At 39.3% G+C, this 27030-nt stretch overlaps 1 protein-coding gene across 3 annotated transcripts in view; it reads right to left on the reverse strand.

Annotated features, from left to right (window-relative positions):
* The window catches only part of SNX7 (sorting nexin 7), a 114372-nt gene extending 88850 nt beyond the window's left edge, over positions 1 to 25522 (reverse strand). For all 3 annotated transcript variants that reach the window (XM_049616753.1, XM_049616754.1, XM_049616752.1), the window contains exon 1: positions 25309 to 25522. In XM_049616753.1, coding sequence (XP_049472710.1) covers positions 25309 to 25488 — 180 coding nt within the window. In that variant the 5' untranslated portion in view covers positions 25489 to 25522. The remainder of the gene's footprint in view (positions 1 to 25308) is intronic.
* Positions 25523 to 27030: the final 1508 nt, after the last annotated feature.

Raw genomic sequence — 27030 nt, forward strand, 5'->3', positions numbered from 1 at the left:
AGACAATAAAAAAGGAGGCTCATGAAAATTGAAATATGATAATAGGATAACAACAGGAAGTTTGAAAGATAGAACTCAAGAACTAAGTTGAATTAAAAGGACAAAAGATGGAAAGGAGAAGGAAGTGTTTTTAAAAATTAAGGGATCCAGGCAGGTAGTGCCTGAATAAAACGAATTCCATAAAATGAAGAGGAAAATGTGCTTTGAACTGAAGTGTTTCCAGGTTGATAGGGCTTTTCCTGCCTCCTCAAAATGAATGGGGGCAGTGGTGGGGTCGGAAGTGCTCCTGCAATTACCATGACATTGCATAATACAGGTTAGCTTCCAGAGAGAATATAAACAGGTAAAATACAACAGAAATCTCAGGAATCAGAATGGCTCCAGATTTCTCAATGGTAACACGGGACACTAAATGACAATAAAATACCTTCCAAATTTTGAGAGGAGAATATCTTCTACCTAGAACTCTATATAGCCAGACAAATTGTCATTCAAGTATACAAGTAGATTAAAGTCATTTCAGATATAAAAGATTTCAAAAACTGATTTCCCATCCATTTATTCTTTGGAAGCTTCTTTAATTTTCCAAAATTATATGAAGGCATATAACAAGAGGAAATAGGATCTAAAAACAGGAGATTCAACAGAAAAGAGAACTACATGAAATTCTTTGGATGATCATGAAATTATGTTCCACGTTGACAGCTTTGCAGCAGAACTAAAGAACAACCTATACAGACTGGGTCAGGAAGACAGAGTCACCAGGGAGGCAGGGAGATGAACAGGGAAAAAGAATAAGGGAAGAGAGACAGGAAGGGAGGTGGACAGAGAGAAAGAGACAGGGGAGTGAGCAAAGGAAGGAGGAAAAAAAAAGAGAGGGAAGGGAGGAAGGAAGGAAGGAAGGAAGGAAGGAGAAGGGAAGGGAGGGGAGAGGAGAGGGAGGGGGAGAATGGGAGGGAGTGGAGGAAGGAAGGAAGGAAGGGAGGAAGGAAGGAAGGGAGGGAGGGAGGAAGGGAGGGAGGAAGGGAGGGAGGGAGGGAGGGAGGAAGGGAGGAAGGAAGGAAGGAAGGAAGGGAAAGGAAAGGAAGGCAGGTGACAGAGTACCTGATATGTTTAAACATGACAGGAAGCATGCCATGTTAGATATTGTGATGAATTGTGATGGGTGCAAAGAAAGCCAAGATGGAAAGAATGCAAGAGAAGTAGAAAGGAAGGGATAGAGAAAATGAATGAATGAAGGAATAATGAATGGTGAACTCTCAAGAAAACAAAAGGTGTACAAGAATTAAAATGTAATCATAGTTCACTCTATGGCCTTGACTTTGAATAAAAATAAATTGTTCTTAATTTTGAATTTAACTAAAAATGGTGATATAGTTATACTTATGGTCAGAAGAAAAAATATATATACTGTATATGTTTGAGGGGAAGAGACATTGCCTATAAAATGCTTCAAAAATGCAATTACTATGATGGAAAAAAAGGAAGATGAGCAACTATTCCAGACTGAAGACCAAAGAGACATAATAGCTAAACACAACATGTGATCTTGAACTGGATTCTGTACCAAAGGAGGAGAACCTTTGTTTTTTTTCTTTCTGAACTGTTATTGGGACAACTGGAGAAATGTGAAAGGATCTGTGGATGGGAATGTGGTATTGTGTCAGTATGGTTTCCTGATTTGTATATGCATACTGTGATTAGGAGAGTGTCCCTATTTAAAAAAAAAAAAATACACACAGATCTATTTAGGAGTAATGAAACAGCAAGTCTCCAATGTACTCAACTTAGCACACAGACGGATAAGCGAAAGTTATGAAATGGCAATAATTGGGAAATCTAGGTTCTTTGTGATATTCTTGCAACTTTTCTCCCAGTTGGAAATTATCTCAAATAAAAAAGTATATTTATAGTCTTTAAAAGTCAAATAATTCTACAGAGTTTAAAATAAAACAAGACAAATTAAAAATTAAAAAGCAGTTTCCTCTTCTCCAGAATTGCTATTCCCATGTCATGCTTCTCAGAAGCAAATTCAGAACTCTATTTGCTGTTCTTTTTCCTTGTTACATTCCTTATTTGAAAATAATATACGTATTGCTTTTTTTTTTCAATTTTGACATTATCAGGTTTCCTACTAAGGAGAATAAAGAGTATTTATTTACTTAATTATGTGAGTATAGACTCACAATTCCTATGTTACTCAATGGGTTGTAATCCATAAATACTGTAATTTATTTTAATGTTGTAAGTATCCAAACCTGCCTAGTGGGAGCTCCTTAATGCTGGCACCTCTGTGTTTTTGATATGTCTTCATTATTCCAGAGCACTTTATATAACATAACTTGGCAAAATAAGATGTTTCAGGTTTACCTTATATTTTCCCTGACCCAGTTATAGAATCAGATATTTCTCCAAGGAGCTCTGGTTCCTTTTAGAGGAAATTGGAATTTGGAAACCAAGATATGAATGATAGGAAATGTATGTATAACACACACACACACACACACACACGCAGATACACATCTGGATGTAGATATATACAGATCGATAGAAATATAAATAGATATTAAATCCTATGAGTTCACACTGATACCTCCAATTACAATTTGACACCATTTGACTTTTCCAGCCTCCCCTCTTTCCATATTTGTAACTCTTCTCCAGCAGAGAGAAGCCTGGCTCCCATTATCCTGAAGATATTTACTTATATGCTCAATCTTCCTACCTGTAACTAATCTCCTATCCAGGCCAGCTGTCTTCTCAGACCTGACCACATAAGCCAAGGCAGCCTATATTCACTCACAACCACACTGGATCCCTTGTCAGCCCCAATCCTACTGGCTACTTCTTTGGACATGCTGGTTGTCTCCTGAGGCATCATTTTTTTTTTTAATGTTTATTTATTTTTGAGAGAGAGAGAGAGACAGAGTATGAGCTGGGGGAGGGGCAGAGAGAGAAGGAGACACAGAATCCAAAGCAGGCTCCAGGCTCTGAGCTGTCAGCACAGAGCCCGACGCAGGGCTCGAACTCGCAAGCTGTGAGATCATGACCTGAGCTGAAGTTGGAAGTTTAACCAACTGAGCCACCCAGGTGCCCCATCCTCAGGCATCATTTTTAAAGAAAGGGAAGGGAAGGCTGGATGTTATTTTTTTAACAAAAAATTTTAAATGAAACCAAAGGATAATATGCAGTAAATGTTAAATACATCTTTTCATATGTAAAGATAAAACTAACAGTATCAATATGACATCTGAGTTATTTCTTCAGTAGTATATAATGATGTTTCCAACTCTATACTTTCTCTTTTAAATACAACTCTTAGTCTCCAAAATTAAGAATCCAGATTTCAGGATCAAAAATTTTGTCTTTTGTTATGTTATGAACAGACTAAAGTTAACCAACACACGTAGAGATGAATTCTGCAATCAAGTCCATCAAACTTAGCAACAGAGTTGGCCAGTCCTAGCCGGAAAAACAAAACAAAACAAAACAAAACAAAACTACATTACATTACATTACATTACATTACAAAGGAGGCCAAAAACTAGGTTCTAGTTCTTTCTCTGACACTGACTAAACAGGTAACTTTGAACAATTAATTCAGCCTTTCACGGTTAAATTGAGGAGATGGAGCTAAAAATCTGCAAAATCTCTCCCACCTCAAAGGCTAAAATAATACAACTTCTAAATGCATTAATATAGGAAATTGTAGCAGATCCTGACATTTTAAGAAAAGGAACTTTCTTGCAGTACTAGGAATGAAAAAAGATTGAAATCATAATATGGACTTATTTTTCCCCTCAAAACAAATCAACGTAAATCCTTTGGAAGCATCAGTTACATCCAGAGCCCTGTTCTCAAGGCTCTTTCCACACAAAAAGTTAGTTATGTGAACTACAATACAGCATTTGGTTAACCCCTCAATGCAATAATACAGGAGATATTAGGGTAAGACACACCAGGTGAAGAGATAAGAACAACAGTTGCTCAAATTAAGAATGTTCAGATTAGGGGCACTTGGGTGGCTCAGCTGGTTAAGCGTTGGACTTTGGCTCAGGTCACAATCTCACAGTTCATGGGTTCCAGCCCCACATCGGGATCTGTGCTGACAGCTTGGAGCTCAGAGCCTGCTTGGGATTCTGTGTCTCCCTCTCTCTGTCCCTCCTAAGCTTGCACTCTGTTTCTCTCTCCCTCTCTCTCTCTTTCAAAAATAAATACGCATTGAAAAATTAAAAAAAAAAGTTCAGGTTATTGTGATTACAAAATGATTTGTGAAAGGAAAAACATTGAGGTATGACTTAGACCAAGGAATAGAAGACAACTAAGACAATAAGTGGGTTAATCAGACACAGAAAAACATAGAGACAATAAATGTTTTGCAACAAAAGTTTAGCAAAATAAATTATGGTATATCTCTATGATAGGCTACCATAAAGTCTATCCATGTGATAGAATACAATAAAGTGATTAAAAGTAATGTTTTAGAAGTAACTTAGAATACAGTTGCTGGAAAAAGGTTCATAGTATGTTATTAAAAGAAAATAACATAAAATTTGTGTACAGTTAGATTCTTATGTGTATATGTGTGTTTATTTGTGTGTGACAGAGAGGATAGGAGAAACAGAAAGTGAGAGAGTGAGAGAGAGGGAGAGAAAGAGAGATAGCACAAAGTTACAAGCTATACCAAAAAAGTTAGCAGAAGTTATTTCAGGTGTTGGAATTGCTGTTGAGGTTAATATTTTTCTATGAGTTTCTATATTTCCAAATATTCTAAAATAAACATACATGGAGAAAGATATCAAAATTGCTAGTGTCAACACTGTGCAAAATATGTTCAAAGACAGTAGGAACTACTGGAATAAGTTAAAACAGTTGTCTATGGCCATTGGGCAAAAAAAACTCGGAGTATATTTGACTTCTTAACTCATCAATGCTGCATAATTAAATAGGAAATTTAAAATGTCTGGGATCACATTGGGCTTATCAAAATAAATTATGGAATGCTAACACAATGGAACACTAAACAGCCATTAAAAACATAATTTAGAGGTTCCAAATAAATGTGCCATCAGCATGCACAAAACTCTCTATATACAGTATATATCGAATACAGTATAGCCACTTCATTACTTAAGTACACGTTTTTGCAATCCAAAGAGGATTTTCGCTCACATGGAAAAAGGGGAAAATAGTGTTCAGTAACTGTTCTGCAGCAAGCCCTCATAGAGGTAGTGTACATCCCAAGCAGTGAGGGTGGCGCCACCAAGCTCCTTCCCCAGGAACTACACTCAGCATTGTGGCATCAAACTCCATGACTTGAACTGTGCCTATGTGCATCTGTGCTTTATCCCAATTTATTTTGTGCATCCTTTAGCAAAATGTATCCTAAGCTTTCGGAAAAGCCTAAGAGAGGTTGTTTTTTGGGTCTTGGAAGGCTCAAAAACTTTCTCCATAATAGATTAATGGAAATTGCTCCTTTGCTTTATATCATTTTCGCTTACAAAAGGTTTCACAAGAATGCTCTACTTTGAGATAGTGGGGTGTGGGGGTGGGGGTAAAGGCTGTAGTAGCTTTTAAAGCTGACAAATTTTAATTTGGTGAGCAAACGTACTTTAAATTTCCCTGACACTGCACACAACTGTGTGCTTTGGTATTCTTTGTAATCACCCTCTTAACTCACCACAACCCATTTCTTATACCTACTACATAATTTAGCATTCTATTTCTTTCTGCTTAAAATGCATCCTTTTGTAGAGTGGGAAAGATCTGCATGAATTTCCAAAGGCTCACAATTCCAGTGAGCATAGTGTGGTGTCAAAAATATGCTTCAATATCGAGCAGAGGAAGAAAATTACAGGCTGAAATTTAGCAACATCCAAGATTTCAGTAGAAGGATTTAAATTACTATGAATCACTCAAGAACATTCTTAAAACCTCAATAAAACTGACTATCTGAAGAGTTTTATATCCACTTCAAAAAAAAAGTTAAGAAAATATAATGACAATACTTAAAAGATTTACATTTGGACAGGAATAAGAGAAGAAAATAAGTGTTTGAGAAGATCCAAAGAAGCAATTAACCAAAAAAGCCCTCCACTTAACCTTTTGTAGTGGATGCTTTTCAGGGGAAATGGATTATTAAAATTTGTTCTTTATAAACAAAGGTCTCGCCCCCACAATAATGTGGGCTCCTTTCTCCTGTTAGCTATCTCTTTCTCTCTCCCCACCCCCACCCCCAAACTTTATTTATGCATTCATTTATTCTTAGCATTTAGATAGATTATTATCTTATGATGTTTTGGACAATGAAAGTACATAATTTCATTTTCTTTCCTCAAGAGATAAAAGCAGAAGGGAACTTATCTGTGTGGTAATTCTCTACTTCTTAAATAACATTGAATATCTTTCTTACAGCTAGCATAGTGAAAACACACACGTGCATGCACACATACCCCAAAAATCTTGGGATGATTTCAGGGTGAGATGTGAACATGTATAATAGTGAAGCCAAATTATTGCAAGAAGTCACTGTCTTTTACCTTCACTCCAAACCAACACATCCATCTAAAGAGAAACCACTTAAATGACTTTACTGAAATAAACAGACATTAGTTAGAATTGTGTTAACATGATATTGAAATGTATTGACACAATCACTTACAAACTAAGTATAAGTTTTCCTTGTTGTTACTTTTGTTTTTTTTTTTTTAAATTTATTTTTCAGAGAAAGAGAGAGAGAGCGTGAGTGCATGCCCGTGAGTGGGGGAAGAGGCATAGAGAGGAAAGAGAGAATCCCAAGCAGGTTCTGCACTGCCAGCAAAGAGCCCGGCGGGGTTTCCAACCCATGAACTGTGAGATCATGAGCTGAAACCAAGATATGGACGCTTAACTCACTGAGCCACCCAGGCACCCCTTACTTTTGGTTTATTATAAGCATTGGTTATAGGTTAAATTGTGTCCTTCCAAAATTGACCTAACACCCCATACCTCAGAATGTGACCTTATTTGGAGACAGGGTCTTCATAGGGGAGATCAAGTCAAAATGTGGTCATTGGGGTGGGTCCTGATGCAATATAACCAGTGTCTTTATAAGAAGGACAAATTTGGACACAGAGACATGTACAGAGGGAAGACAATGTTAAGGAACGCAAGGAGAAAACAGCCATCTACAAGTCAGGTTGAGAGGCCTGGAACAGATCCTTCCCTCATTGCCCTCAGAAAGAACCAACCCCCTTGACACCTTGATTCCAGACTTCTAGGTTCCAGAACTGTGAAAAAAATAAACGTCTCTTATTTCAGATACCTAATCTATGTACTCTGTTATGGCAGCCTAGCAAACTGACAGCATTTCTATACATAGAGTAGTACACAATAAAGATCTAAGAAAGGAAGCAAGGGTAGAAAAGAAGGAAGGAGTGATGATTACAGTATTTCATCCTTGCTGCATTCACACATTTTCTTACAGGTTAGCAAGCAACTCCAATAATTTCTGAGAAACGTTTTTGCCTCTCTCCTTTAATGCTCTCAGATGGTTTCAAAGTTCTACTACTGGGGGCGCCTGGGTGGCGCAGTCGGTTAAGCGTCCGACTTCAGCCAGGTCACGATCTCGCGGTCCGTGAGTTCGAGCCCCGCGTCAGGCTCTGGGCTGATGGCTCGGAGCCTGGAGCCTGTTTCCGATTCTGTGTCTCCTTCTCTCTCTGCCCCCCCCCCCTTCATGCCTTTTCCCTCTGTCCCCAAAAAAAAATAAAAAAAAAAGTTAAAAAAAAAAAAAAACAACAAAGTTCTACTACTGAAATAAATAAAATATATAGCTGAAATTTAAAATAAACAATGGCTTGCCAATATTTGAATACTCAGGAGATAAATACTAAAGAAACAGGTTAAAAGGTTAGATATGACCTTCCTAAGAGTTGTCCTTCCTATCTCTCAGTAAAAGGCTACTTGGGAACATCTCATAAATATAACATGAATTACTCTGATAATACTAAATCCTATCCACCATCTGTGCACAAACAGCTATTTTCTTTTTACAAGTAGAGGGAAAAAAAATCAATGTGAGAAGTGTGATAAATCAGAATCATGGCATGAAAAGGCCATGCAAATAAAATTTGCTGATGCGCAAGAAACACGCACACCAAGAGACATCTGGTAAAAAAGCAACTTAAAGTGGAAGGAGTTTGAGAAACTGTGTTATGAGGGACACTCATCCTGATGGGCCTAAATTTAGACTTACCAGCTGTGTTTTGGTTTACAGCTCCTTCCAATCTGCCTGCTTATAATAATAATAAAAAATCAGAAAGGCCTTCTGTGGAACACTGTTGAAAATGTGATTGGGGGAAAAGCCAGCCTGTGTCGTGTTCTATAAAGGGGCATACAACACTCTAATCTTGTTTGACATAATTTCCAGGGCTATGTAGTATATATACCCTTGTATGCATATACCATAATTTATTTATCCATTTTTCTGTTTCTAGCATTTCTATTTTCTAACAGTGTTGCCTTGAATGTACTTGGACTTCCTCAGGTTTTGTGCACTATAAAGCTATATTCTAACCATAGAAATTTTTCAAATCATTTTATTTGACATAACAAATGATGTTATTTGTTATCAGTCCACCTCCCCCAAAATGTAGTGTACTTAATAAAAGAGTTTCTAGTAGGTCAGAGAGGTCATATCTCACCTTAGATCATAGAAGATTAAGGAGAGGATTAAAAAATATGAATCAATGTGTTATACACATCACTTGCTTGAAAGTTTTATATGAATTATCTTATGTAAACCTTACTACAAATTTAGCAATTAGTGATATGTGTGCAGTATGATACTCTCAGGTTGCTGGACAGCAGCGTCCCAGTTAGCCATATCATCACAAAGGTAAATAGTCAATATACTTACAACCATGCTGTACCCATACAACCAATCTGTTTTTCACTTTCAGGACAGTATTCTACAAATTTATTATCTCAGGTCAATGAGATATTCACCACTTTATTATAAAATAGGCTTTGTGTTAGATGATTTTGCCCAACTGTAGGCTAATGTAAATATTCTGAGCATGTTTAACGTAAGGTAGGCTAGCTATGATGTTTGGTAGGTTAGGTGTATTAAATACATTTTTAACTTATACTACTTTCAATTTACGATGGGTTTGCCAGGATGAAACACCAACGTAAATGAAGAAGAGCTGTATATATTTTTGCATGCATGAAAATACTCCATAATAAAATTCATTTAAAAAGTTATAAAAGCTGTGTCCAAATAAAATAAGGATATATTCTTTACACTCAGACACACACACACACACACGCACACACACACAAACTTACTGTCTTTACTCACCTCATAAAGAATACTGCATATATAAGCAAGGACAAATAAATAACACGTAAGATGTTAAGGCTGAAAGGTGAGGCTCCCTCACTACGTGTGTCCTCCAAACCACTGGTGTACCTGTATGTGTGCCTTACCAATATGTCATATTACTGCATGCTGAAGCCATTTAAAGCCACTAATGTTAAATCCACAAATGACAAAGGTCTCCTAAACTTGTCTTAAAATAAGTCTGGGGTACTGGATAACATACTAAACACAGTATCAGCCAACTACCTATTATAGATTCAGTGATGACTAAGCAGAAGTGGAGCAAGCCAGGAAAAAGAATTATTCTAACCAGAATTCCTTGAAGAAGTTGAAAATATGTCTTATGGGCAGACAACACTGCAGATTCAACTCAGGAATGTAATAAAAAAAAAAAAAAAGGTACAGCATTACCAATTGACTGTACACTTCACAGGCATGACCAGGACGGATTCTGGCATACACTAAATTAAAACTACTCCCCTACACCAAAGCTCCATCTTTATAAATAGTTTCCAGAGAAAAGGCTGAGTTGCCTTGTTACCTAGCCACACCAACAACCTTAAGGGCATTCCTGAAGAGACTTAATCTATGCTTATAATGTATCAAGAAAACTAGTAGACAGTTAAAACACCTGTACCAAGAATATTCTTATCCCCTGAAATAACATGACTAATACTATTTATCATGAATTACTCAAACGGGGAGCTATACACACACAGGCACACTTCAGAGATATTGAGGTTTCGGTTCCAGGCAACCACAATAAAGGGAATATTGCAATAAAGTGAGTCAAATGAATTTTGTGGTTCCCAGAGCATATAAAAGCTATGTTTACACGAAACTGTAGTTTATTAAGTGTGCAATAGCATTATGTCTAGAAAATGTACAGTACATACTTTAATTACAAAACCCTTCCTTGCTAAAAAATGTTAACCATCATCAGAGCTTTTAGTGAATTATAATCTTTTTGATGGTGGAGAGCCTTGCCTTGATGTTGATGGCTACTGACCTATCAGGGTGGCTGCTGAAGGTTGGGGTGGCTGCAGCAATTTCATAAAATAAGACAACAGTAAAGTTTGCCTCATCAACTGGATCTTCCTTTCATGAGCGATTTCTTCTTAGCATGGGATGCTGTTTGATAGCATTTTACCCACAGTAGAACTTCTTTTGAAATGGGAGTCAGTCTTCTCAAACCCTGCTGCTGCTTTATTTACTAAGTTGAGTCATATCCTGAATACTTTGCTATCATTTCAACAATCTTCGCAGCATCTTCAGCAGGAGTAGTTTCCATCTCAAGAAACCACTTTCTTTGCTCTTCCATAAGAAGCAGCTCCTCATCTGTGAAAGTTTTATCATGAGATTGCAGCCATTCAGTCACATATTCAGGCTTCACTTCTAGTTCTCTTGCTATTTCCACCACACCTGCAGTTACTTCCTTCACTGAAGTCCTGAGCCCCTCCCAGTCATCCAGGAGGGCTGGAATCTGCTTCTTCCAAACTCCTGCTCATGTTGATATCATGACCTCTTCCCATGAATACAGTGTTCTTAATGGCATCTAGAATGGTGAATCGTTCCCAGAAGGTTTTCAATTTACTTTGCCATCAGATCCATCAGAAAAATCACTATGGCAGCTATGGCCTTATGAATCATATTTCTTAAATGGTAAGACTTAAGGAGTTGAAATTACTCCTTGATCCATGGGCTGCGGAATGGATGTTGTGTTAACAGGCGTGAAAATATTAATCTCATTGTCCATCTCCATCAGAGATCTTGGGTGACCAGGTGCATTGTCAATGAGCAGCGATATTTTGAAAAGACTCTTTTTTTTTTTTTTTTTTCCTGAGCAGGAGGTCTCAACAGTAGACTTAAAATATTCTGTAAACCAGGTTGTAAACAGATGTGCTATCATCCAGGCTTTATTGTTCCATTTATCGAGCACAGAGTAGATTTATAATTCTTAAGGGCTCTAGGATTTTCAGAATAGTCAATGAGCACTGGCTTCAACTTAAAGTCACCAGCAGCACTAGCCCCTAACAAGAGTCAGCCTGTCTTTTGAAGCTGTAAAGCCTGGCATTGACTTCTCCTGTCTATAGCTATGAAAGTTGTACATGGCATCTTCTTCCAATAGAAACTTGTTTGTTCTACATTGAAAATATGTTGTTTAATATGGCCACCTTCATTAATTATCTTTACTAGACTTTCTGGATACTTTGCTGCAGCTTCTACATCAGCACTTGTTGCTTCACCTTGACTTTGATGTTATGGAGATGGGTTATTTCCTTAAACCTCATGAACTTATCTCTGCTGGCTTCAAACTTTTCTTCTGTAGCTTCCTCATCTCTCTCAGTCTTCACAGAGTTGAAGAGCGTTAAAGCTTTGCTCTGGATTAGGATTTGGCTTAAGGAAATATTGTGGCTGGTTTGATCTTCTGTCCAGACCACTGAAACTTTCTCCATATGAGTAATAAAGATGTTTCATTTTCTTATCATTAGTGTGATCACTGGAGTAGCACTTTTAATTTCCTCCAAGAACTTTTCCTTTGCATTCACAACTTGGCCATTTGGTGCAAGAGGCAAAGCTTTTGGAATATCTCGACTTTCAACATGCCTTCCTCACTAAGCTTAATCATTTCTAGCTTTTCATTTAAAGCGAGAGACATGTGCCTCTTCCTTTCACTTGAACACTTAGAGGCTACTGTAGGGTTATTAATTGGCCTAATTTCAATATTGTTGTGCCTCAGGAAATAGGGAAGCTCAAGGAGAGGGGACAGCAACAGGGTAATGACTCGTCAGTGGAGGAGCCAGAACACACACAACATTTATGTATTAAGTTTGCCGTCTCATATGGTTGCAGTTGGTGGCACCCCACAAAAAATGACAATAACAACATCAAACATCACCGATCACAGTCACCATTAACAAATATAATAATAGCTAAAAACTGAAATGTTGCAAGAATTTCCAAAATGTGACACAGAGACACAAAGTGAGCAAATACCATTGGGAAATGGTGCCAACAGATTTGCTTGACACAGGGTTACCGCAAACCTTCAATTTGTAAAAAATGCCATATTTGCAAAGCCTGCAGTAAAGGAAAGAGCAATAAAATGAGTAAGCCTGTAATAAAGCATTTAAAAGACAATACCAGGGGCGCCTGGGTGGCTCAGTCAGTTGAGCGTCTGACTTCGGCTCAGGTCATGATCTCACAGTCTTTGAGTTTGAGCGCCGCATCAGGCTCTGTGCTAATAGCTCGGAGCCTGGAACCTGCTTCAGATTCTGTGTCTCCCTCTCTCTCTGCCCCTCCCCTGCTCATGCTCTGTCTCTCTCTGTCTCAAAAATAAATAAAAACATTAAGAAAAAAAGAATTAAAAAAAAAAAAGACAATACCAGAATTCCAGTAGCACTCTCAATAGTAACTAAAAAATGTACAGGAACAAATACGTGTGTGAGTCTCTGAAGATCTCATTACAAGTGCAAAACAGATGCTTATAAAACTTAAAAACATTAATCTTATATTTATATACCATAATAGCAAATACTGAAATTTTCTAAATAGCAAATACAGGACAGCGACTGTGCCTTTGCACCATATACTTACTCTATTTCATTTCATCATCTCAATAACATGATGGAAGTCAGTGCAATTATCATCATCTGCATTTTATAAATCATAAGTTTATCAACCACAAGGGATGATAATAAATCTCTGATCTGGCAGAGCCAAGGCTCAACCATCACTTCCAGCACATGTGCGCACACAAAAAGCACCCAGTATAGCAGCTTTACTTCATTCTACAAATGTTCACTGAATGTCAAGCATGTGTCAGGCACTGGATTGGGGCTGTAACAGCAGCCAAGACTGGCATGCTTCTGAGGCTCTTATGAAGTTTACACTTTAGTTAAGTGGGAGGGTTGGAGATAATAAGTAAAGATAGAGAAAAAACAAGAAAATCCAGATATGAGTAGGTATTGACAAACAAGGGAGTAAATTCCCCAAAAAAAGTAGGGTGGGTTGCTGGGGTTAAGGAGTTAAAGGTAGGGAGCAAGGGGGATGCTCTTGACAGAGCTATAAGGGGAAGTGTCTTTAAGGAGGTAATGTTGAAAAGGAGCCAATCATGAAAAACACTGAGGGAAACGGATTCTGGTCTGGAAAACCAATGAAGTCTATGACAGGAAAGAACTCAGAATGCGGGAGGACCAGAAAGGTGGCAAATGGCTGCAACAAAGCAAATAGCTTTGAAGGTATAAACAACAAAACTCATTTTAACATGAACTGCCTCAGAATTATTAAGTATTCACATCCTCATTCTATAGGTCTTGAAAAACAAGATGGGAGAACTCCACGATAAATGAATGTTCCACATTCATTGTCCAAAAGCAAGAAATCTGTTGTACAACTAGAGGTTTTTAAGGATCCATATGGGCTTGAGACTATCATAAGCATTAGCTGATTGGACTAATGACTGGATAATTTCTTACCTAGTGGACAATTTCCTTTTTTGTATTTAATACCTATAGAAAAAAATGGTTTTACTTATTCAGAGAGGTCCAACATGCTGTTTGCCTATAACTTTGTCATTGTGGGAGATGATATGATTGTTCCCAGTGACCCTCTGTCTTCCTGTGAGAGGATTATATCTCCTAGTCAACTGCCAGGTGACTTTCAGCACCTCCTATGGAAGGATTAGTTTCCCACCGCAATGGATTTGATCAGTGACTTATTTGGATAATGGTATATATCTGGGCAGATTTGAAAGCCATTGCCTATTTCCACCAGCACTCATATTCTTTTCCCTCTGCCAGAGGAATGTCATGTCCCAGTTAGGAGTCTCTCCTTCAGTCTTGATCCCTAAATGAAGAAGACATGTGTAACAGACTCAAAACTTGGAACAGACTCACAGTTCAGTTACAGTTGACAGGTTTACGAGAAAGAAATAAGCTTTTATTATAAGCAAGCCACTGAGATCTTGTGGCCTGTACTACAGCATAACTAGTGAAAGTTGATGAAAATAATCATTCAATGTTCAATTAAATATATAAAAATGCATTTATGTATGTATGCATATATGTATGTACATACACACGTTTAACTTTCTCAGAGTTAGTACCAAAGAACAAATTAGGGATTTTTTTTCCCCCAATTTTGAAGATTCCTATACCAAGAGTTTGCCATTTGCTTTTGATCACACATAATAAGGCTTTCAATATTAAGTAGAATTTCTCTTTCTAATGTTTTATTGTAAATGATTAACCTTTTTCATTTTTTTTAAATGTTTACTTTATTTTTGAGACAGAGAGAGACAGAGTGCGAGTGGGGGAGGGGGAGAGAGAGAGGGAGACACAGAATCTGAAGCAGGCTCCAGGCTCCAAGCCATCAGCACAGAGCCTGACGCGGGACTTGAACTCACGAACTGTGAGATCATGACCTGAGCCGAAGTCGGATGCTCAACCGACTGAGCCACCCAGGCACCCCTAACCTTTTTCATTTTAAAATAGAAATTTTATTTCTTATACCAAAAAATTAAAGCCATGACTAAAAAATAATAAAATTACAAGAAAATGAACCTAAAAGTATTATGCTAAATGAAAGAGAACAGAGACAAAAGACCACATATTTCCTGATTCAATTTATATGAAATTTCCTGAAAAGGCAAATCTGTAGAGACAGAAAATAGTAGATTAATGCTTGTCTATGACTGGGAGTAAAAACAGAGATTAATTGTAAATGATGTGATGGATTTGGTGGTGGTGGGGGGAATATAAAAGTGGTCTAAAACCGGTTTGCAGTGATGATTGTACAACTCATTAAATTTAATTAAAAAAAATCATTCACCTCTGGATGAAGTTTATAGTATATAAATTATACCTCGGGGCGCCTGGGTGGCGCAGTCGGTTGGGCGTCCAACTTCAGCCAGGTCACGATCTCGCAGTCCGTGAGTTCGAGCCCCGCGTCAGGCTCTGGGCTGATGGCTCAGAGCCTGGAGCCTGTTTCCGATTCTGTGTCTCCCTCTCTCTCTGCCCCTCCCCCGTTCATGCTCTGTCTCTCTCTGTCCCAAAAATAAATAAATGTTGAAAAAAAAAATTTTTTTTTTAAAAAATTATACCTCACTGAAGTTAGTTTAAAAACAATCACAAAGAGTATGTTATACCAAAGCATTTCTCAAAGTAAAACAAACATATGTGTGTATATGTATACACACACACATACACACTTGTATATATATATAATTATACACACATATGTGCATTATATATAAATATATAATTATTTCAGTTTTGATTTTTAAAACTACTGGTTTAACCTTCTGTTTTATCATAAGTGCATTTTACTGATTTTTTTACATCAGTATTTGCTAATAAATTTGATTTCCTGACTCTATCCTTTTTTATTAGCACTATAGGTATCAACATTGTGTTACCCAGCATGATTGGTATATGCAGTTCCAGAGCTACTACAATATTCCATTTAAATCAGAAAATCTTTCAAGCATATAAATTTTCACTTGTTTATTGAGAAAACTTTAACATGCATTCCTAAAGTGAGTAACTGTAAAAGTTTATTTTAACTTCACAATTAGTCTTATTACAGCCTCTTCTGTCCTCTTTGGAAAGTGTGGGATACAAATAAATACAAGAATAAAATAAATTTTGAACACTACAACCGAAAGCTATTGAATCTGGTTTTTTTGATCACACTCATTTGTAAAACTGTAGCAGGTTATCAGTGCAGAGTTATACTAGAATATCCTCTCAGAACCTCAAGGATACAGAAATAAAATTCCACCTTTAAAACTCAATACAGTAGGGGCGCCAGGCTGGCTGGAAAGGCATGGGACTCCTGATCTCAGGGTCATGATCGAGCCCCACATTAGGTGTAGAGATTACTTAAAAAGTATAAAAACCTTTAAAAATAAGAACTCAATAAAGTATACTTTTTATAGTATATTCTATTCAAATCTGGAGACTTTTGAAATCATTTTCCAAAAATATTTTTAATAATACTCCCCATTGTCATGGACCAATAAATAAATAAATACTGTTGTCTGCATAAAAACCTTTGCTAAAGGTTCCCATGGATTTTTATCTTTTGGCTATACAACATCCAGTCCCTTTTCCAAATATAACATTGACTATAGTTTCTGCTGGTGCCTATCCCTTTCTGCACCTGCATTTCCAGCCTTCAAATCTACTCTGTGAGCCAGCTAATATTCACCATTTCATTCCTTTCCTGCCATAATTAGTTTCCATTGCTTGCAACTGAGCTTCCTGATTGAGATAGGTGCTACTGGCTTTAAAAAAAAAATTATTTTTCCAGGTGAAAGAAGGTTCCTAAATGATTCCCTTGGGTTTTTGGTTTTGTTTTGTTTGCTTTGTGTTTATTTCTTCTAATACAATCCAAACAGGATATTTTGTCCAGGAGTGACACTTAACATAGCTCTGTGTCATCCAGCAATAATATTTACTGACCATTTATTAAGACCAATTTGTTTTAATTCTATTTGGTTTAGTATCCTGATAGGAAAGACCAACACAATACAAACTGAATTTACTGAAAACAGATCATTGGCAAATTACTGTAATAACTGGGTCTATACACAGGGGAAAAAAAGTCACAGGCCATATCATTCATTAACATATTTATCCCATAAATATTTAAAGTTCTTATTCCCTTACCATCAAGAATTGTAATCTATTGGAGACAAACAAGCAATCAAAATTTTACAGATAAGAAATAAATACCTCTTCATAAGACAATGTAGTATTACGAGATTGAAAACAGTATTATGGGAAGCACACAGTGAAGAAATTAATTCTAGCTGAAGAATGAAGAAACTCTTAGGTAAGAGAAAACTTCACATTAGGCCATAAAAAACACAAAGGAATTTGTGAAACAAAGTGAAACAACCTACATCAGTGCTTCTAGATCAGTACTTTTCAAATTGTAAGGTGCAAACAAATCACTGGGGAGTCCTGGAAACCTATAGATTGATTCATTTGGCCTGGAAAGTGGGTTCTATGACTGCATTTCTAAGGAGCGCCCAGGTGATGTGATAGATTCATAGACACTTGAGTAGTAAGGCTGTAGAGGACACAATCTGGAGGCAGGAGAGCCAGCGTGCAGCCTGATCAAGCCCCTCGAGTGGCAAAATGTGTGCTCTGGAAACATCAGCATACTTGTGAGCATGTGGGATAGACTAGAGGCAGAAGATGAGAAGACTCAGACTTTATGAAACTATCTCAGCAGTTCTCAGAAGTAGCTGTAGAACAACTCTGCTTGTAGCAATGGGAACAGAAAGAAGGCACTGATTCCAGAGATACCAAGAAGATAAAACTGATGGGGACTTTTTACATGTCGGGACATGGAGAATGAATGAAAGGGTAAGTAGAAGGTAATGCTAAGTATTTTATCTGGGCTATTTAAGAAATTGTCACATCACCAGCAGAGAATTAAATGGAAACAATAACCAATGTGGGAAGAGAGATATAAAAACTAGGTAGTGGCAGAACATAGTTTGATTTGGGAATTAGGTTGAAGAGAGGAGTAGGATCATCTAATTAAGACTTTCCACTGCTCTTGCCATTGAGTTTAGTAAGTTAAAATTCCATTTGTAACAGCCTCTTAATAGTGGAAAGAGATGGTCCGATGGTCACACCCTCCTCTCCTCTGGGACAGTTAGTCATCCAGCTTGTGCTAAAACTTTTTTAGTGGCAGAATTCACAACCATGCTGAGTCATCCCTTTTCATTTTGGAGACTTCAATTAGAAAATCCTTCTATTGGAGTGCCGAGGTGGCTCAGTTGGATAAGCATCCAACTTCGGCTCAGGTCATAATCTCAAGGGTCTGGAGTTTGAACCCTGCATCAGGCTCTCTGCTGTCTGTGCAGAGCCTACTTGGGATTCTCTCTCTCCACCCCCCTCTGCCCCTCCCCTACTTGCTTGCTCGTACTCTCCCTCTCACAAAATAATAAACATTAAAAAAAGAAAATTCATCCATAAATGAACCTAAAACTTGTCTCCTCATATTTTTGACCTAGCAGTTCTAGTTTCACCCTTCAAAACTACAATCATCTAACCAACCTACATCATAACAACTCTTCGTAAAGAATTAACCGAAGTCTTTTCCAAGCTAAACTACTTTTTGTTCTTCCTCAGCCTTTCTTCATATGTCAAAACACAGCATCAGTGAAACCCCTTTGTTTATTCTCCTTCACAATGGCACATGTGTGGCAAGACTTGCTGGGGCAGCCTTCCCCAATGCTCATGCTAGTGTAAGACAGTGTAGATGGATCCAAGCCCTCTGTCTGCTAACAGCCCAAACAAGATCTCAGGCTCAGTCTCAATACAGCATTCCAAAGAATCAATAACAGGGCACTGGCATCTGGATGAGATAATATATCCCTCTGCCAATTTCTGATAGAGACATTGATTTCCCTTTAAAATACAGAGAATGGAATGAAACTTCAGAAGTGGCATGGACAATTCAGATTACAGACTACAACTAATACTCCCTACGACCTTGAAAATATGGTGTCTGTTTGGATTCAATATCATGTCATTTGTGTAAACTGATCTTTCTTTCAGTCACTGAAAACCACTAGGAAGGTTTGTACCTAAAATGATCCCATTCAAGGTCTCCCTAAACTTACTCCGAAATTTATTTATTTATTTACATTCTATTGCTGACCATATATGCTTACACATAAGGAGAATTTGAGGATTTGTTTAATGTTTATTTATTTTTGAGAGAGAGAGAAAGAGAGAGAGAGAGAGAGAGAGAGAGAGAGAGAGAGAGAGAGAAGGAGTATGAGTGGGGAAGGGGCAGAAAGAGAGGGAGACACAGAATCCGAAGCAGGCTCCAGGCTCTGAGCTGTCAGCACAGAGTCGAACACGGGGCTTGAACTCATGAGCCATGAGCTCATGACCTGAGTCAAAGTTGGATGTTTAAATGACTGAGCAACGCAGGCTCCCCAGATCTTGAGGATTTTTTAGCTCCTTTCTACTTCACTCACCATTCTTCCTCCTCTGGGAGGAATATAAGAGTACTTAACATGTAAGAAGGCTATGATGGTAGATGGTGGAACCTGTAGCAGTAGGTATAAATGTCCTAGATCGGTGCTACTTTCCTTTGCTTTATGAGTTCCTCTTTTTTTAACCATCAAAATGGTAAGACCCACTGAGGCAGGATCAGGATGTAGGCCAGGGAAAGGAGAATACATGACCTGACTGCTATAATCCTACATTCTAGATTTTAAGTGAGTTAGTTGAGAATGCACACACACATATACACACAAATATTCACATATATTCATGGATGCTTGCACACTATATGCACACACATAACCTATACATACATATACATTCATACATTCACACATTACACACATATGTATGCACATATGTGTGTGCATATGTATGTACAATATGTGTGTTGTTTTGTATATTTCAGTGCACATCACCAAGGGAACTACTCACTCATTTATTCACATTTCTTGAGTAACCATAAGTTAAGCCAGTAATAAAATAATGATCTGTTTAGGCTTCTGCTCAAACTGATAGTCACTAGCCACAGTCGACAACTTCTATTTTTATTTTATTTTTTTTACTTTTTTTAATGTTTATTTTTGAGAGAGAGAGAGACAGAGACAGAGTGTGAGTGGGGGAGGGGCAGAAAGAGAGGGAGACACAGAATCCGAGCTGTCAGCACAGAGCCCAATGCGGGGCTCCAACTCACAGCCTGCGAGATCATGACCTGAGCTGAAGTCGGACACTCAACCAACCGAGCCACCCAAGTGCCCTTACAGCTTCTATTTTTTTTTTTAATTTTTTTTTAAAGTTTATTTATTTTTGAGACAGGGAGAGACAGAGCATGAACAGGGGAGAGTCAGAGAGAGAGGGAGACACAGAATCCGAAACAGGCTCCAGGCTCTGAGCTGTCAGCACAGAGCCCCACGCGGGGCTCGAACTCAAGAACCGCGAGATCATGACCTGAGCCGAAGTCGGCCGCTTAACCGACCGAGCCACCCAGGCGCCCCTACAGCTTCTATTTTTAATTAAATACAATTAAAAGGTCAGTTCCTTAGATGTACTAGTCACATGTCAAGTGTTCAAAAGCCACATGTGGCTAGTGGCTGCGACATTTAGACAGGCAGATATAGAATATGCCCATTATTGCAGTTCTTTTTGGACAACAGAATCCTATGGTGCCTGTGCATAGCTGCTGAAGAGTCAACAGTGCTGACTAAAGGCAGGAACTATTCACAAATTCTTTACACATAGTAACTCATTTAATTCTCATATTTATTATCAGTCCTCATTTTACAGATGAAGAATCTGAGGCATTGAGACGCTAAGTAATTTGCCCAAGGAAACAAAGCTATTAAGCTGTGGAGCCAGGATTTCAAATACAGACATTTCTTACGTATCAGATCCAAAAAGCACAGTGTCCCGCTGGATAAAGCACAACCTGCACTGCCTTTTTGAATCTAGCCTTGGGGGCTGCACAGTATCGCCTCCACCACACCTTATTGATCAGGCAGTCGCAATCCCACCCAGATTCAAGGAGGGGGCAGAGATCCCATCTCTCGATAGGAAGGTGGCAGGTCACAGAAGAGCATATAGGATGCATACAGGATAGGAGATAGAGATGTGGCTATCTTTATCCAAAGCTACTGGCCACATTTTTGTACTATGTCTTATGCTGGTTATTCTTTATTTTCACCCCCAATCTGCCAGCTCCCACCATCTATCTACTCTGTGCTTGGGAGGCCAACCCCTACAGATAACATCACCTGAGTGGCTTGCCCAGGGAAGGTCACAAGCAGGAGATCCAATAGCAGGAGGAGAAGAACTCAAGGAGTATACTGCCTATTTCTTCCTTCCTTTGGCACCACATTTCTGGCAGAGGCACACTTCTGGCTACATCTCTCTGTAAATACAGCTCCTGTGAAAGTGGCCCCCTTTCTACAGATCCAGCTTTCATCGGATTCCAGCAACACTGTATCTGTTCTCTTCCCATTAAACGCTAGGTGCTAATGGATTTTTTTTTTTTTTTTTTTTTTTGGCCTCAGCAAGTTTCTAACTACCTCAGTATCCTTCGTTTGTTCCTGAACCCTGCCCCAAATTCTATAAGTAGTTCTTGTGTTAAACATTCTTCATTTCAGTCACTGTAGAGAATTCTGATTGTTATCAGGGCCATAACTGAACAGAGACAGTTCAGGGAACAAATATGAAGAATTAATAACCAAACTTCCATTATCTTCTTCTATGTATCTGACAGAATTGTTGAATAGAATAATTATGTCCCTCTATCACTATGTTGGGATTGACAGATTTCCAATATACATAGGAACTGGTTGTCTCAAAAGCTATATTCTATTATTCTTTCAAAAAGAACGTTTTTCACAAAAATGAGTGATTCTTTCAAAAGCATTGTTTAAATAAACATGCTCATTGTTGTATTTCTGATTTATCATAAAAACAATTTTCTATCCTTCTTATAAAACCAGATCACCTCTCTCTTTTCAAAGTGTTTATAAACAAAATACTAAAAAGTTCTATTGCTCTCATAGCTTTGCTGGAGACTGAAATTAAGCCTACCTATACCTTCCAGAGCTTCCTTTTTGCCCATTACATTAAAAAAACAGTTTTGGGGGCGCCTGGGTGGCTCAGTCGGTTGCGTCCGACTTCGGCTCAGGTCATGTTCTCACAGTTCATGGTTGGAGCCCTACATCGGGCTCTGTGCTGACAGCTCAGAACCTGGAGCCTGCTTCAGATTCTGTGTCTCGCTCTCTCTCTGGCCCTCCCCCGCTCACACTCTGTCTCACTCTCTCTCAAAAATAAATAAACATTAAATTTTTTTTGAAAAAATAATAAATAAAATTTAAAAAGGATTTTTTTTTTTTTTTTTTTTTTTTTTAGTTTTGGTGCACCAGCCTACAATCCATGTCCCCTCAAAGATGACTAGTGGTGAGGATAATTCCATCTGTAAATTGGCAGTTTATCTTAGATGATAATAGATCTCATTTTGTAGACCCGAATACCTTTTAGAAAGACCAATAACAAGATCTATCATTTACTGAGTACCAGGTAAGTACCTCAGTGTTTCACTGTGACCTAGCTACCTTTGCTATGTTTCAGTTACTCCTTCTACATATAACAGTATTTAATAAAAATAAAGGCTATATATTTTATTTTCATATGTTATTTCTTTAAAAAATAACTTTTTTAAAAAAATAGAGAAACTGGACTCTTTTCTCTAAATTTTTTCGCAAGCTGCAGGTCATTTTGGCTCAGCTCTAACACTATTACAGTATTATTATAATGTTTGTCCTTTTTGTGTTTTTGAATCATTGGTCATGTTCCCCTACCTTCCAACATATATATTGACTCTTTGAAGTCAATATCGTCTACATTCCCTATGGTCTCTTGAGATTTGGTATCATTTTTCTCCTCACTGGATTACTTGAAAACTCAGAACAATACATTGTTTTGTTTTCCATCTCTGCTGATTTATGTTGCCATTTAGAACTTCTGTCACATCTTCCACCTGGACTCCAAGACTGACAGCAAGAACTGAATCATGTATTTCTTTTTTCCAAATACTTAGCACAGTATCTTACACAAAAAATATTTAACATGTATTTGTCATGCACTTCCATCGTGGGAAGAAAAGAATTAATAATAAGCCAAAGATGCCACTCTTTAAAAAACTTCTGGAGGGGAGTGTGACACATATTCACAAATAATCTAATGGAAACGAACGCTAAATATGAAAGTAGTGGATCTCAAAGTACTAAAGGGTAATGACAGTATACTTTAGAAGTAATTGTTGAAAGCACCCCAGGGTAAACTGGTCAGTGGGAGAGTTCTACAGAGGAGCAGGCTATGAAAAGGGAGTGGTAGAGACAACAGGCCCAATGGAGAGGACTTTCTTAAATCTGCTTGTCTAACTAACTGTGGTTAATGGTTGTAAAATTCAACTAAATGAAATACAAGTAGGTAGCTAAAACTTAAAATTTTTCCAAGTATTGTTTTCAGACTTTAACAAACATTATATCTTTCTTTACCTTAACCTATGCGGCCAGCCAGCTTCTACAAAAGTGGTTCTTAACTTTTTCTAAGTGTCTACACGTGTAGTTATACACTAACAAGTAGGGCGGGTCCAGGTGTATGGAGCTGAAGCTTACATCCTTATAAAAAAAAACTTACAGAACAAAATTAGAAAGAAAAAACAAATGTTCATCTAGAAAGAGAAAAGAAATCTCAACAGCTCTTTGGAGCCTTCGAGATCTAGATTCCTTTCTTCTGAGATCTCTTCTGAGATCTTCTGAGATAGCTTTAGGCAATTTACCAGACATGCTAACTTAGAAATGTTTCTGGGTTTCTAGAACATCGACAATTTTCAGTAACTTTCAACATTTCCAGAGGCCTAAAGCAAAGGAACATCTGAAGTTTAAATTTCAAATAGCTTCTCCTTAGATCTGCCTCTGACAAAGGGGGCATTTGTAAGAAGGGGCTGGGAAACTTAGAATCTGGGGAAAGAGAAAGCACAGGACAAAACAATCCTAGATGATTGTGATACACAACTGCCACTCCCAACATTCTCCCTACCCCATGCTGGAAGTTTCACAATGCAGAGCCCTACACCAATACGCCTAGACTCATGGTTTCTTAGAAGGCATTGCAAAGCACTGGCCAATTGTCCTTGGTCTGAACATACAGTATGTGTGGAATATAAAAAGGCAGTGTTAATTTTTTTTTTACAAGTGAACATAAAATAATTCCAATGCTTTAGGATTTAAACACATTGAAAGGTCAAATTAACTTTCTCAAGAGCACAAAGCTGATACTCTCTGAACATCTAGAATACAATCGTGCCTACCATTGCATTCAATCCTTAGGGGAGAAAGGAGTTTTGCATATCCCTCTCTGAGGCCACAGTCTGTTCAATTTGGTAACTTGAGTTCACTCTCCCAGAATATAGCTGTGGTTAGGAATGCTGCTTTACCTAACACCTCAAGGTAACTGACATGTAAGTACTGCATAGACTTCTTATCAGTTAATACACTGTTGTGATCGCAAGTCTTCTATCAGCGGCAACGTTAAGAAACTGGGTTGACATTCTAACAGCCCTGCAAGAAAGGTATTTTTCTTTTCCTAAAAGAAATTACAACCACCGGTCTACAAGCGCCACAAGCCTACCACTAACCATCAGTTTCCCTGCAACTATACTACAAGTTAAGAGGGCCCTTTGGTCCTAGATTTCCCCGGGGAAAGGAAAAACGAAAGCGGCTGGCGGTGGGTTGGGTAGCAGTTGCTGGCCGAAAAATCCTCAACTCCGTAACAGAGGAGCTTCCTGTTGGACCCAGGAGCCGTTTTCTCTGAAGAGGGGATTCCCATGCCACCTCTTCTCGCTGGGCTTGAGACTCACCTCGGGTGTCAGTCACCCCGGCCTGAGACCCACAATCAGTAACACTAAATCAGGAATCATTTCTCTAGACTAGGATGAAATCTCTCCCAGAGTTCGGGGCTGGTTGCGCCCGAAAAGAAGCTGCTAGGGCGGGGGCACTTTTCGGGTCACTGCCTCCCAGGTTCGGAAACCGTCCGGATGAGGTGTCCGCGTCAGAGAAGAAAAGGGAAAGAGAAAAAGGGGGGGGCGGGGGGGGGTAAATCACAACTTTGCAGACGCGGCAAAGCCAAGGCCGTGCCGAATCGAAGGTCAAAGTGCAGAGGAGGGAGCGGCTGTGGTTCGGGGCCCGGCCCGGACGCAGCCCCGGGTGCAGCCAGCTGCCTGGCGGGGCTGGGCGGCCGGGGGAGACCCCACCCATCTGCAGCTCCGAGCCTCCGCCGGGGACGCGCCAGCGCGCCGGGGCGGCCGCCACACCGCGGTGCCAACTCCTGGAGTTGACTTGGAACTTTCCCGGGACGCGCCGCCGCCGCCGCCCTCACCTTACTGAACACCTCCAGGTCGTCCTCGTCCTCGTCCAGATCCAGCACCTCGGCCTGGAGCAGGGTGGAGGAGCCGCTGCTGCCCAGGAGGGGGGCGTCGACCCCCGGGCTTTCCCCACCGGCGCCCCCAGCCGGGAGGCCGGAGGAGCGCGCCGGAGATGCCAGGCGCTCGCCCTCCATCCCGAGAGTGCGCACCCGGCCCGCCGCGGCTGCCAGCCCCTCTCCCCCGAGCTTGCCCATTGGCTCCCGCGCATCCTGCACCTCCCCGGCCGGCCCCGCTCCAGCCCCTCGCCCGCTGCGCAGACGCGGAACTGCCGGGGCGAGCGCAGGGCCGGATCGTCCCCACCTGGCCTGGGCCTGCGGGAGACTCGGGAGTGGGGCTCGCGGGCCCTGGCGAGGTTGGGGAAAGGGCCGCTGTGCGCTGCAGGAAAGGCGAGCACTCCCAACTAGGACGGGGGCGTCCTCCCACTGCCCTGGCTCGGGGATTGCCTAGCGTGGGTTTCCGCGGGGGCAGGGGTTTGGGCTTGAGCGACAGAGCAAACCATCAACTTCAGGGAATCCGCAAGGAGGCTGGAAGGCAGCCGACCCATCCGGCCCAGAGAAAAAGCCCATACTGTATTTCCTGTATTTTAAATGGTTGTCTTTTTTCTTGGTTGTGGTTTTGGAGGCTTTTGTTTGTTTTTGTTTGTTTTTTTTACTAAGGCTAATGCAAAAATAAAAGACCTGAAAAGCACCTCTGTTTTTGTAATTGATTTTTGACCCAGTGACCGGACTGTGTGGTGATCTCGCTGTCAAGCCAGGGAAGTTGGATTTAAAAACTATTTTCAGACACTTTCCAATGTGCCTTTACTTCTGGAAGTCTTCCTGAAGTTAATGAGCAGGAACGTTTCTAAGAGCCGAGGACAGCGAGTAGGACTGGACCTTGCCACCAAAAAATAATCTTCAAACTTTGTGCTGCCCAGGCGAAGCTATAATTTAGTTGTTGACTGCTTATTATTATTTTTTAAAAAAGTAAGTTCCAAAAATAATGGAAAATTGAACACAAATTGATGTATGTTGGGACCATCTCCACGTTTTATTATTTATTGCCCTCAGTCCCAGCCAGCTCTATTCTCCATCTGCCCTGGAAAGAATGTCTAGTAAGTTTGGACATAGTGAAGGAGGAGGCTAGGTCAGACTTGACTTCTGGCAAAATGTTTAACCCAATGTTTAGAATTTTTAACTTCATAAAATTGAAAGGTATATATAAGATATTTGGGAGAAGTAGAGAATTTCTCTATTTCTTATTAGGGGACAAGGCCTTAATATGTGCTCACTTAGCCATTCAAATGTACCTCCCTTTGTACTTCTTCAGTCAGGCTGCTCAGCTGCCCTGTAAATGTACAGTCTTCTTCCTACACTTTATGGTTCCTGTGCCCATAATACCATTTCCTGCTCATCCTTCAGTAATTAATTAGAGTCCCATCTCTTTCAGGAAGACTTTCCAAATAACACAGCCTGTTCCCAGTTTAGCATTTAATTTTATGCCATCTTATAGACTGTATTTATTTATTTCATGTAAATGTCTTACATTCTTTAGTAAATGATAACATTTCAAGGTAGGGATCACATTATTTATTAATAAGCCACAGTATCAGATATACTCAAAAAAGGCTCTATCCCAAGGTCTAAAAGGAATACAAATTATTAAATGACCATTTTTTTCCTCTCTAAGCTCATTCT

This window comes from Panthera uncia, assembly GCF_023721935.1.
Source record: "Panthera uncia isolate 11264 chromosome C1 unlocalized genomic scaffold, Puncia_PCG_1.0 HiC_scaffold_4, whole genome shotgun sequence".
Taxonomy (NCBI): domain Eukaryota; kingdom Metazoa; phylum Chordata; class Mammalia; order Carnivora; family Felidae; genus Panthera; species Panthera uncia.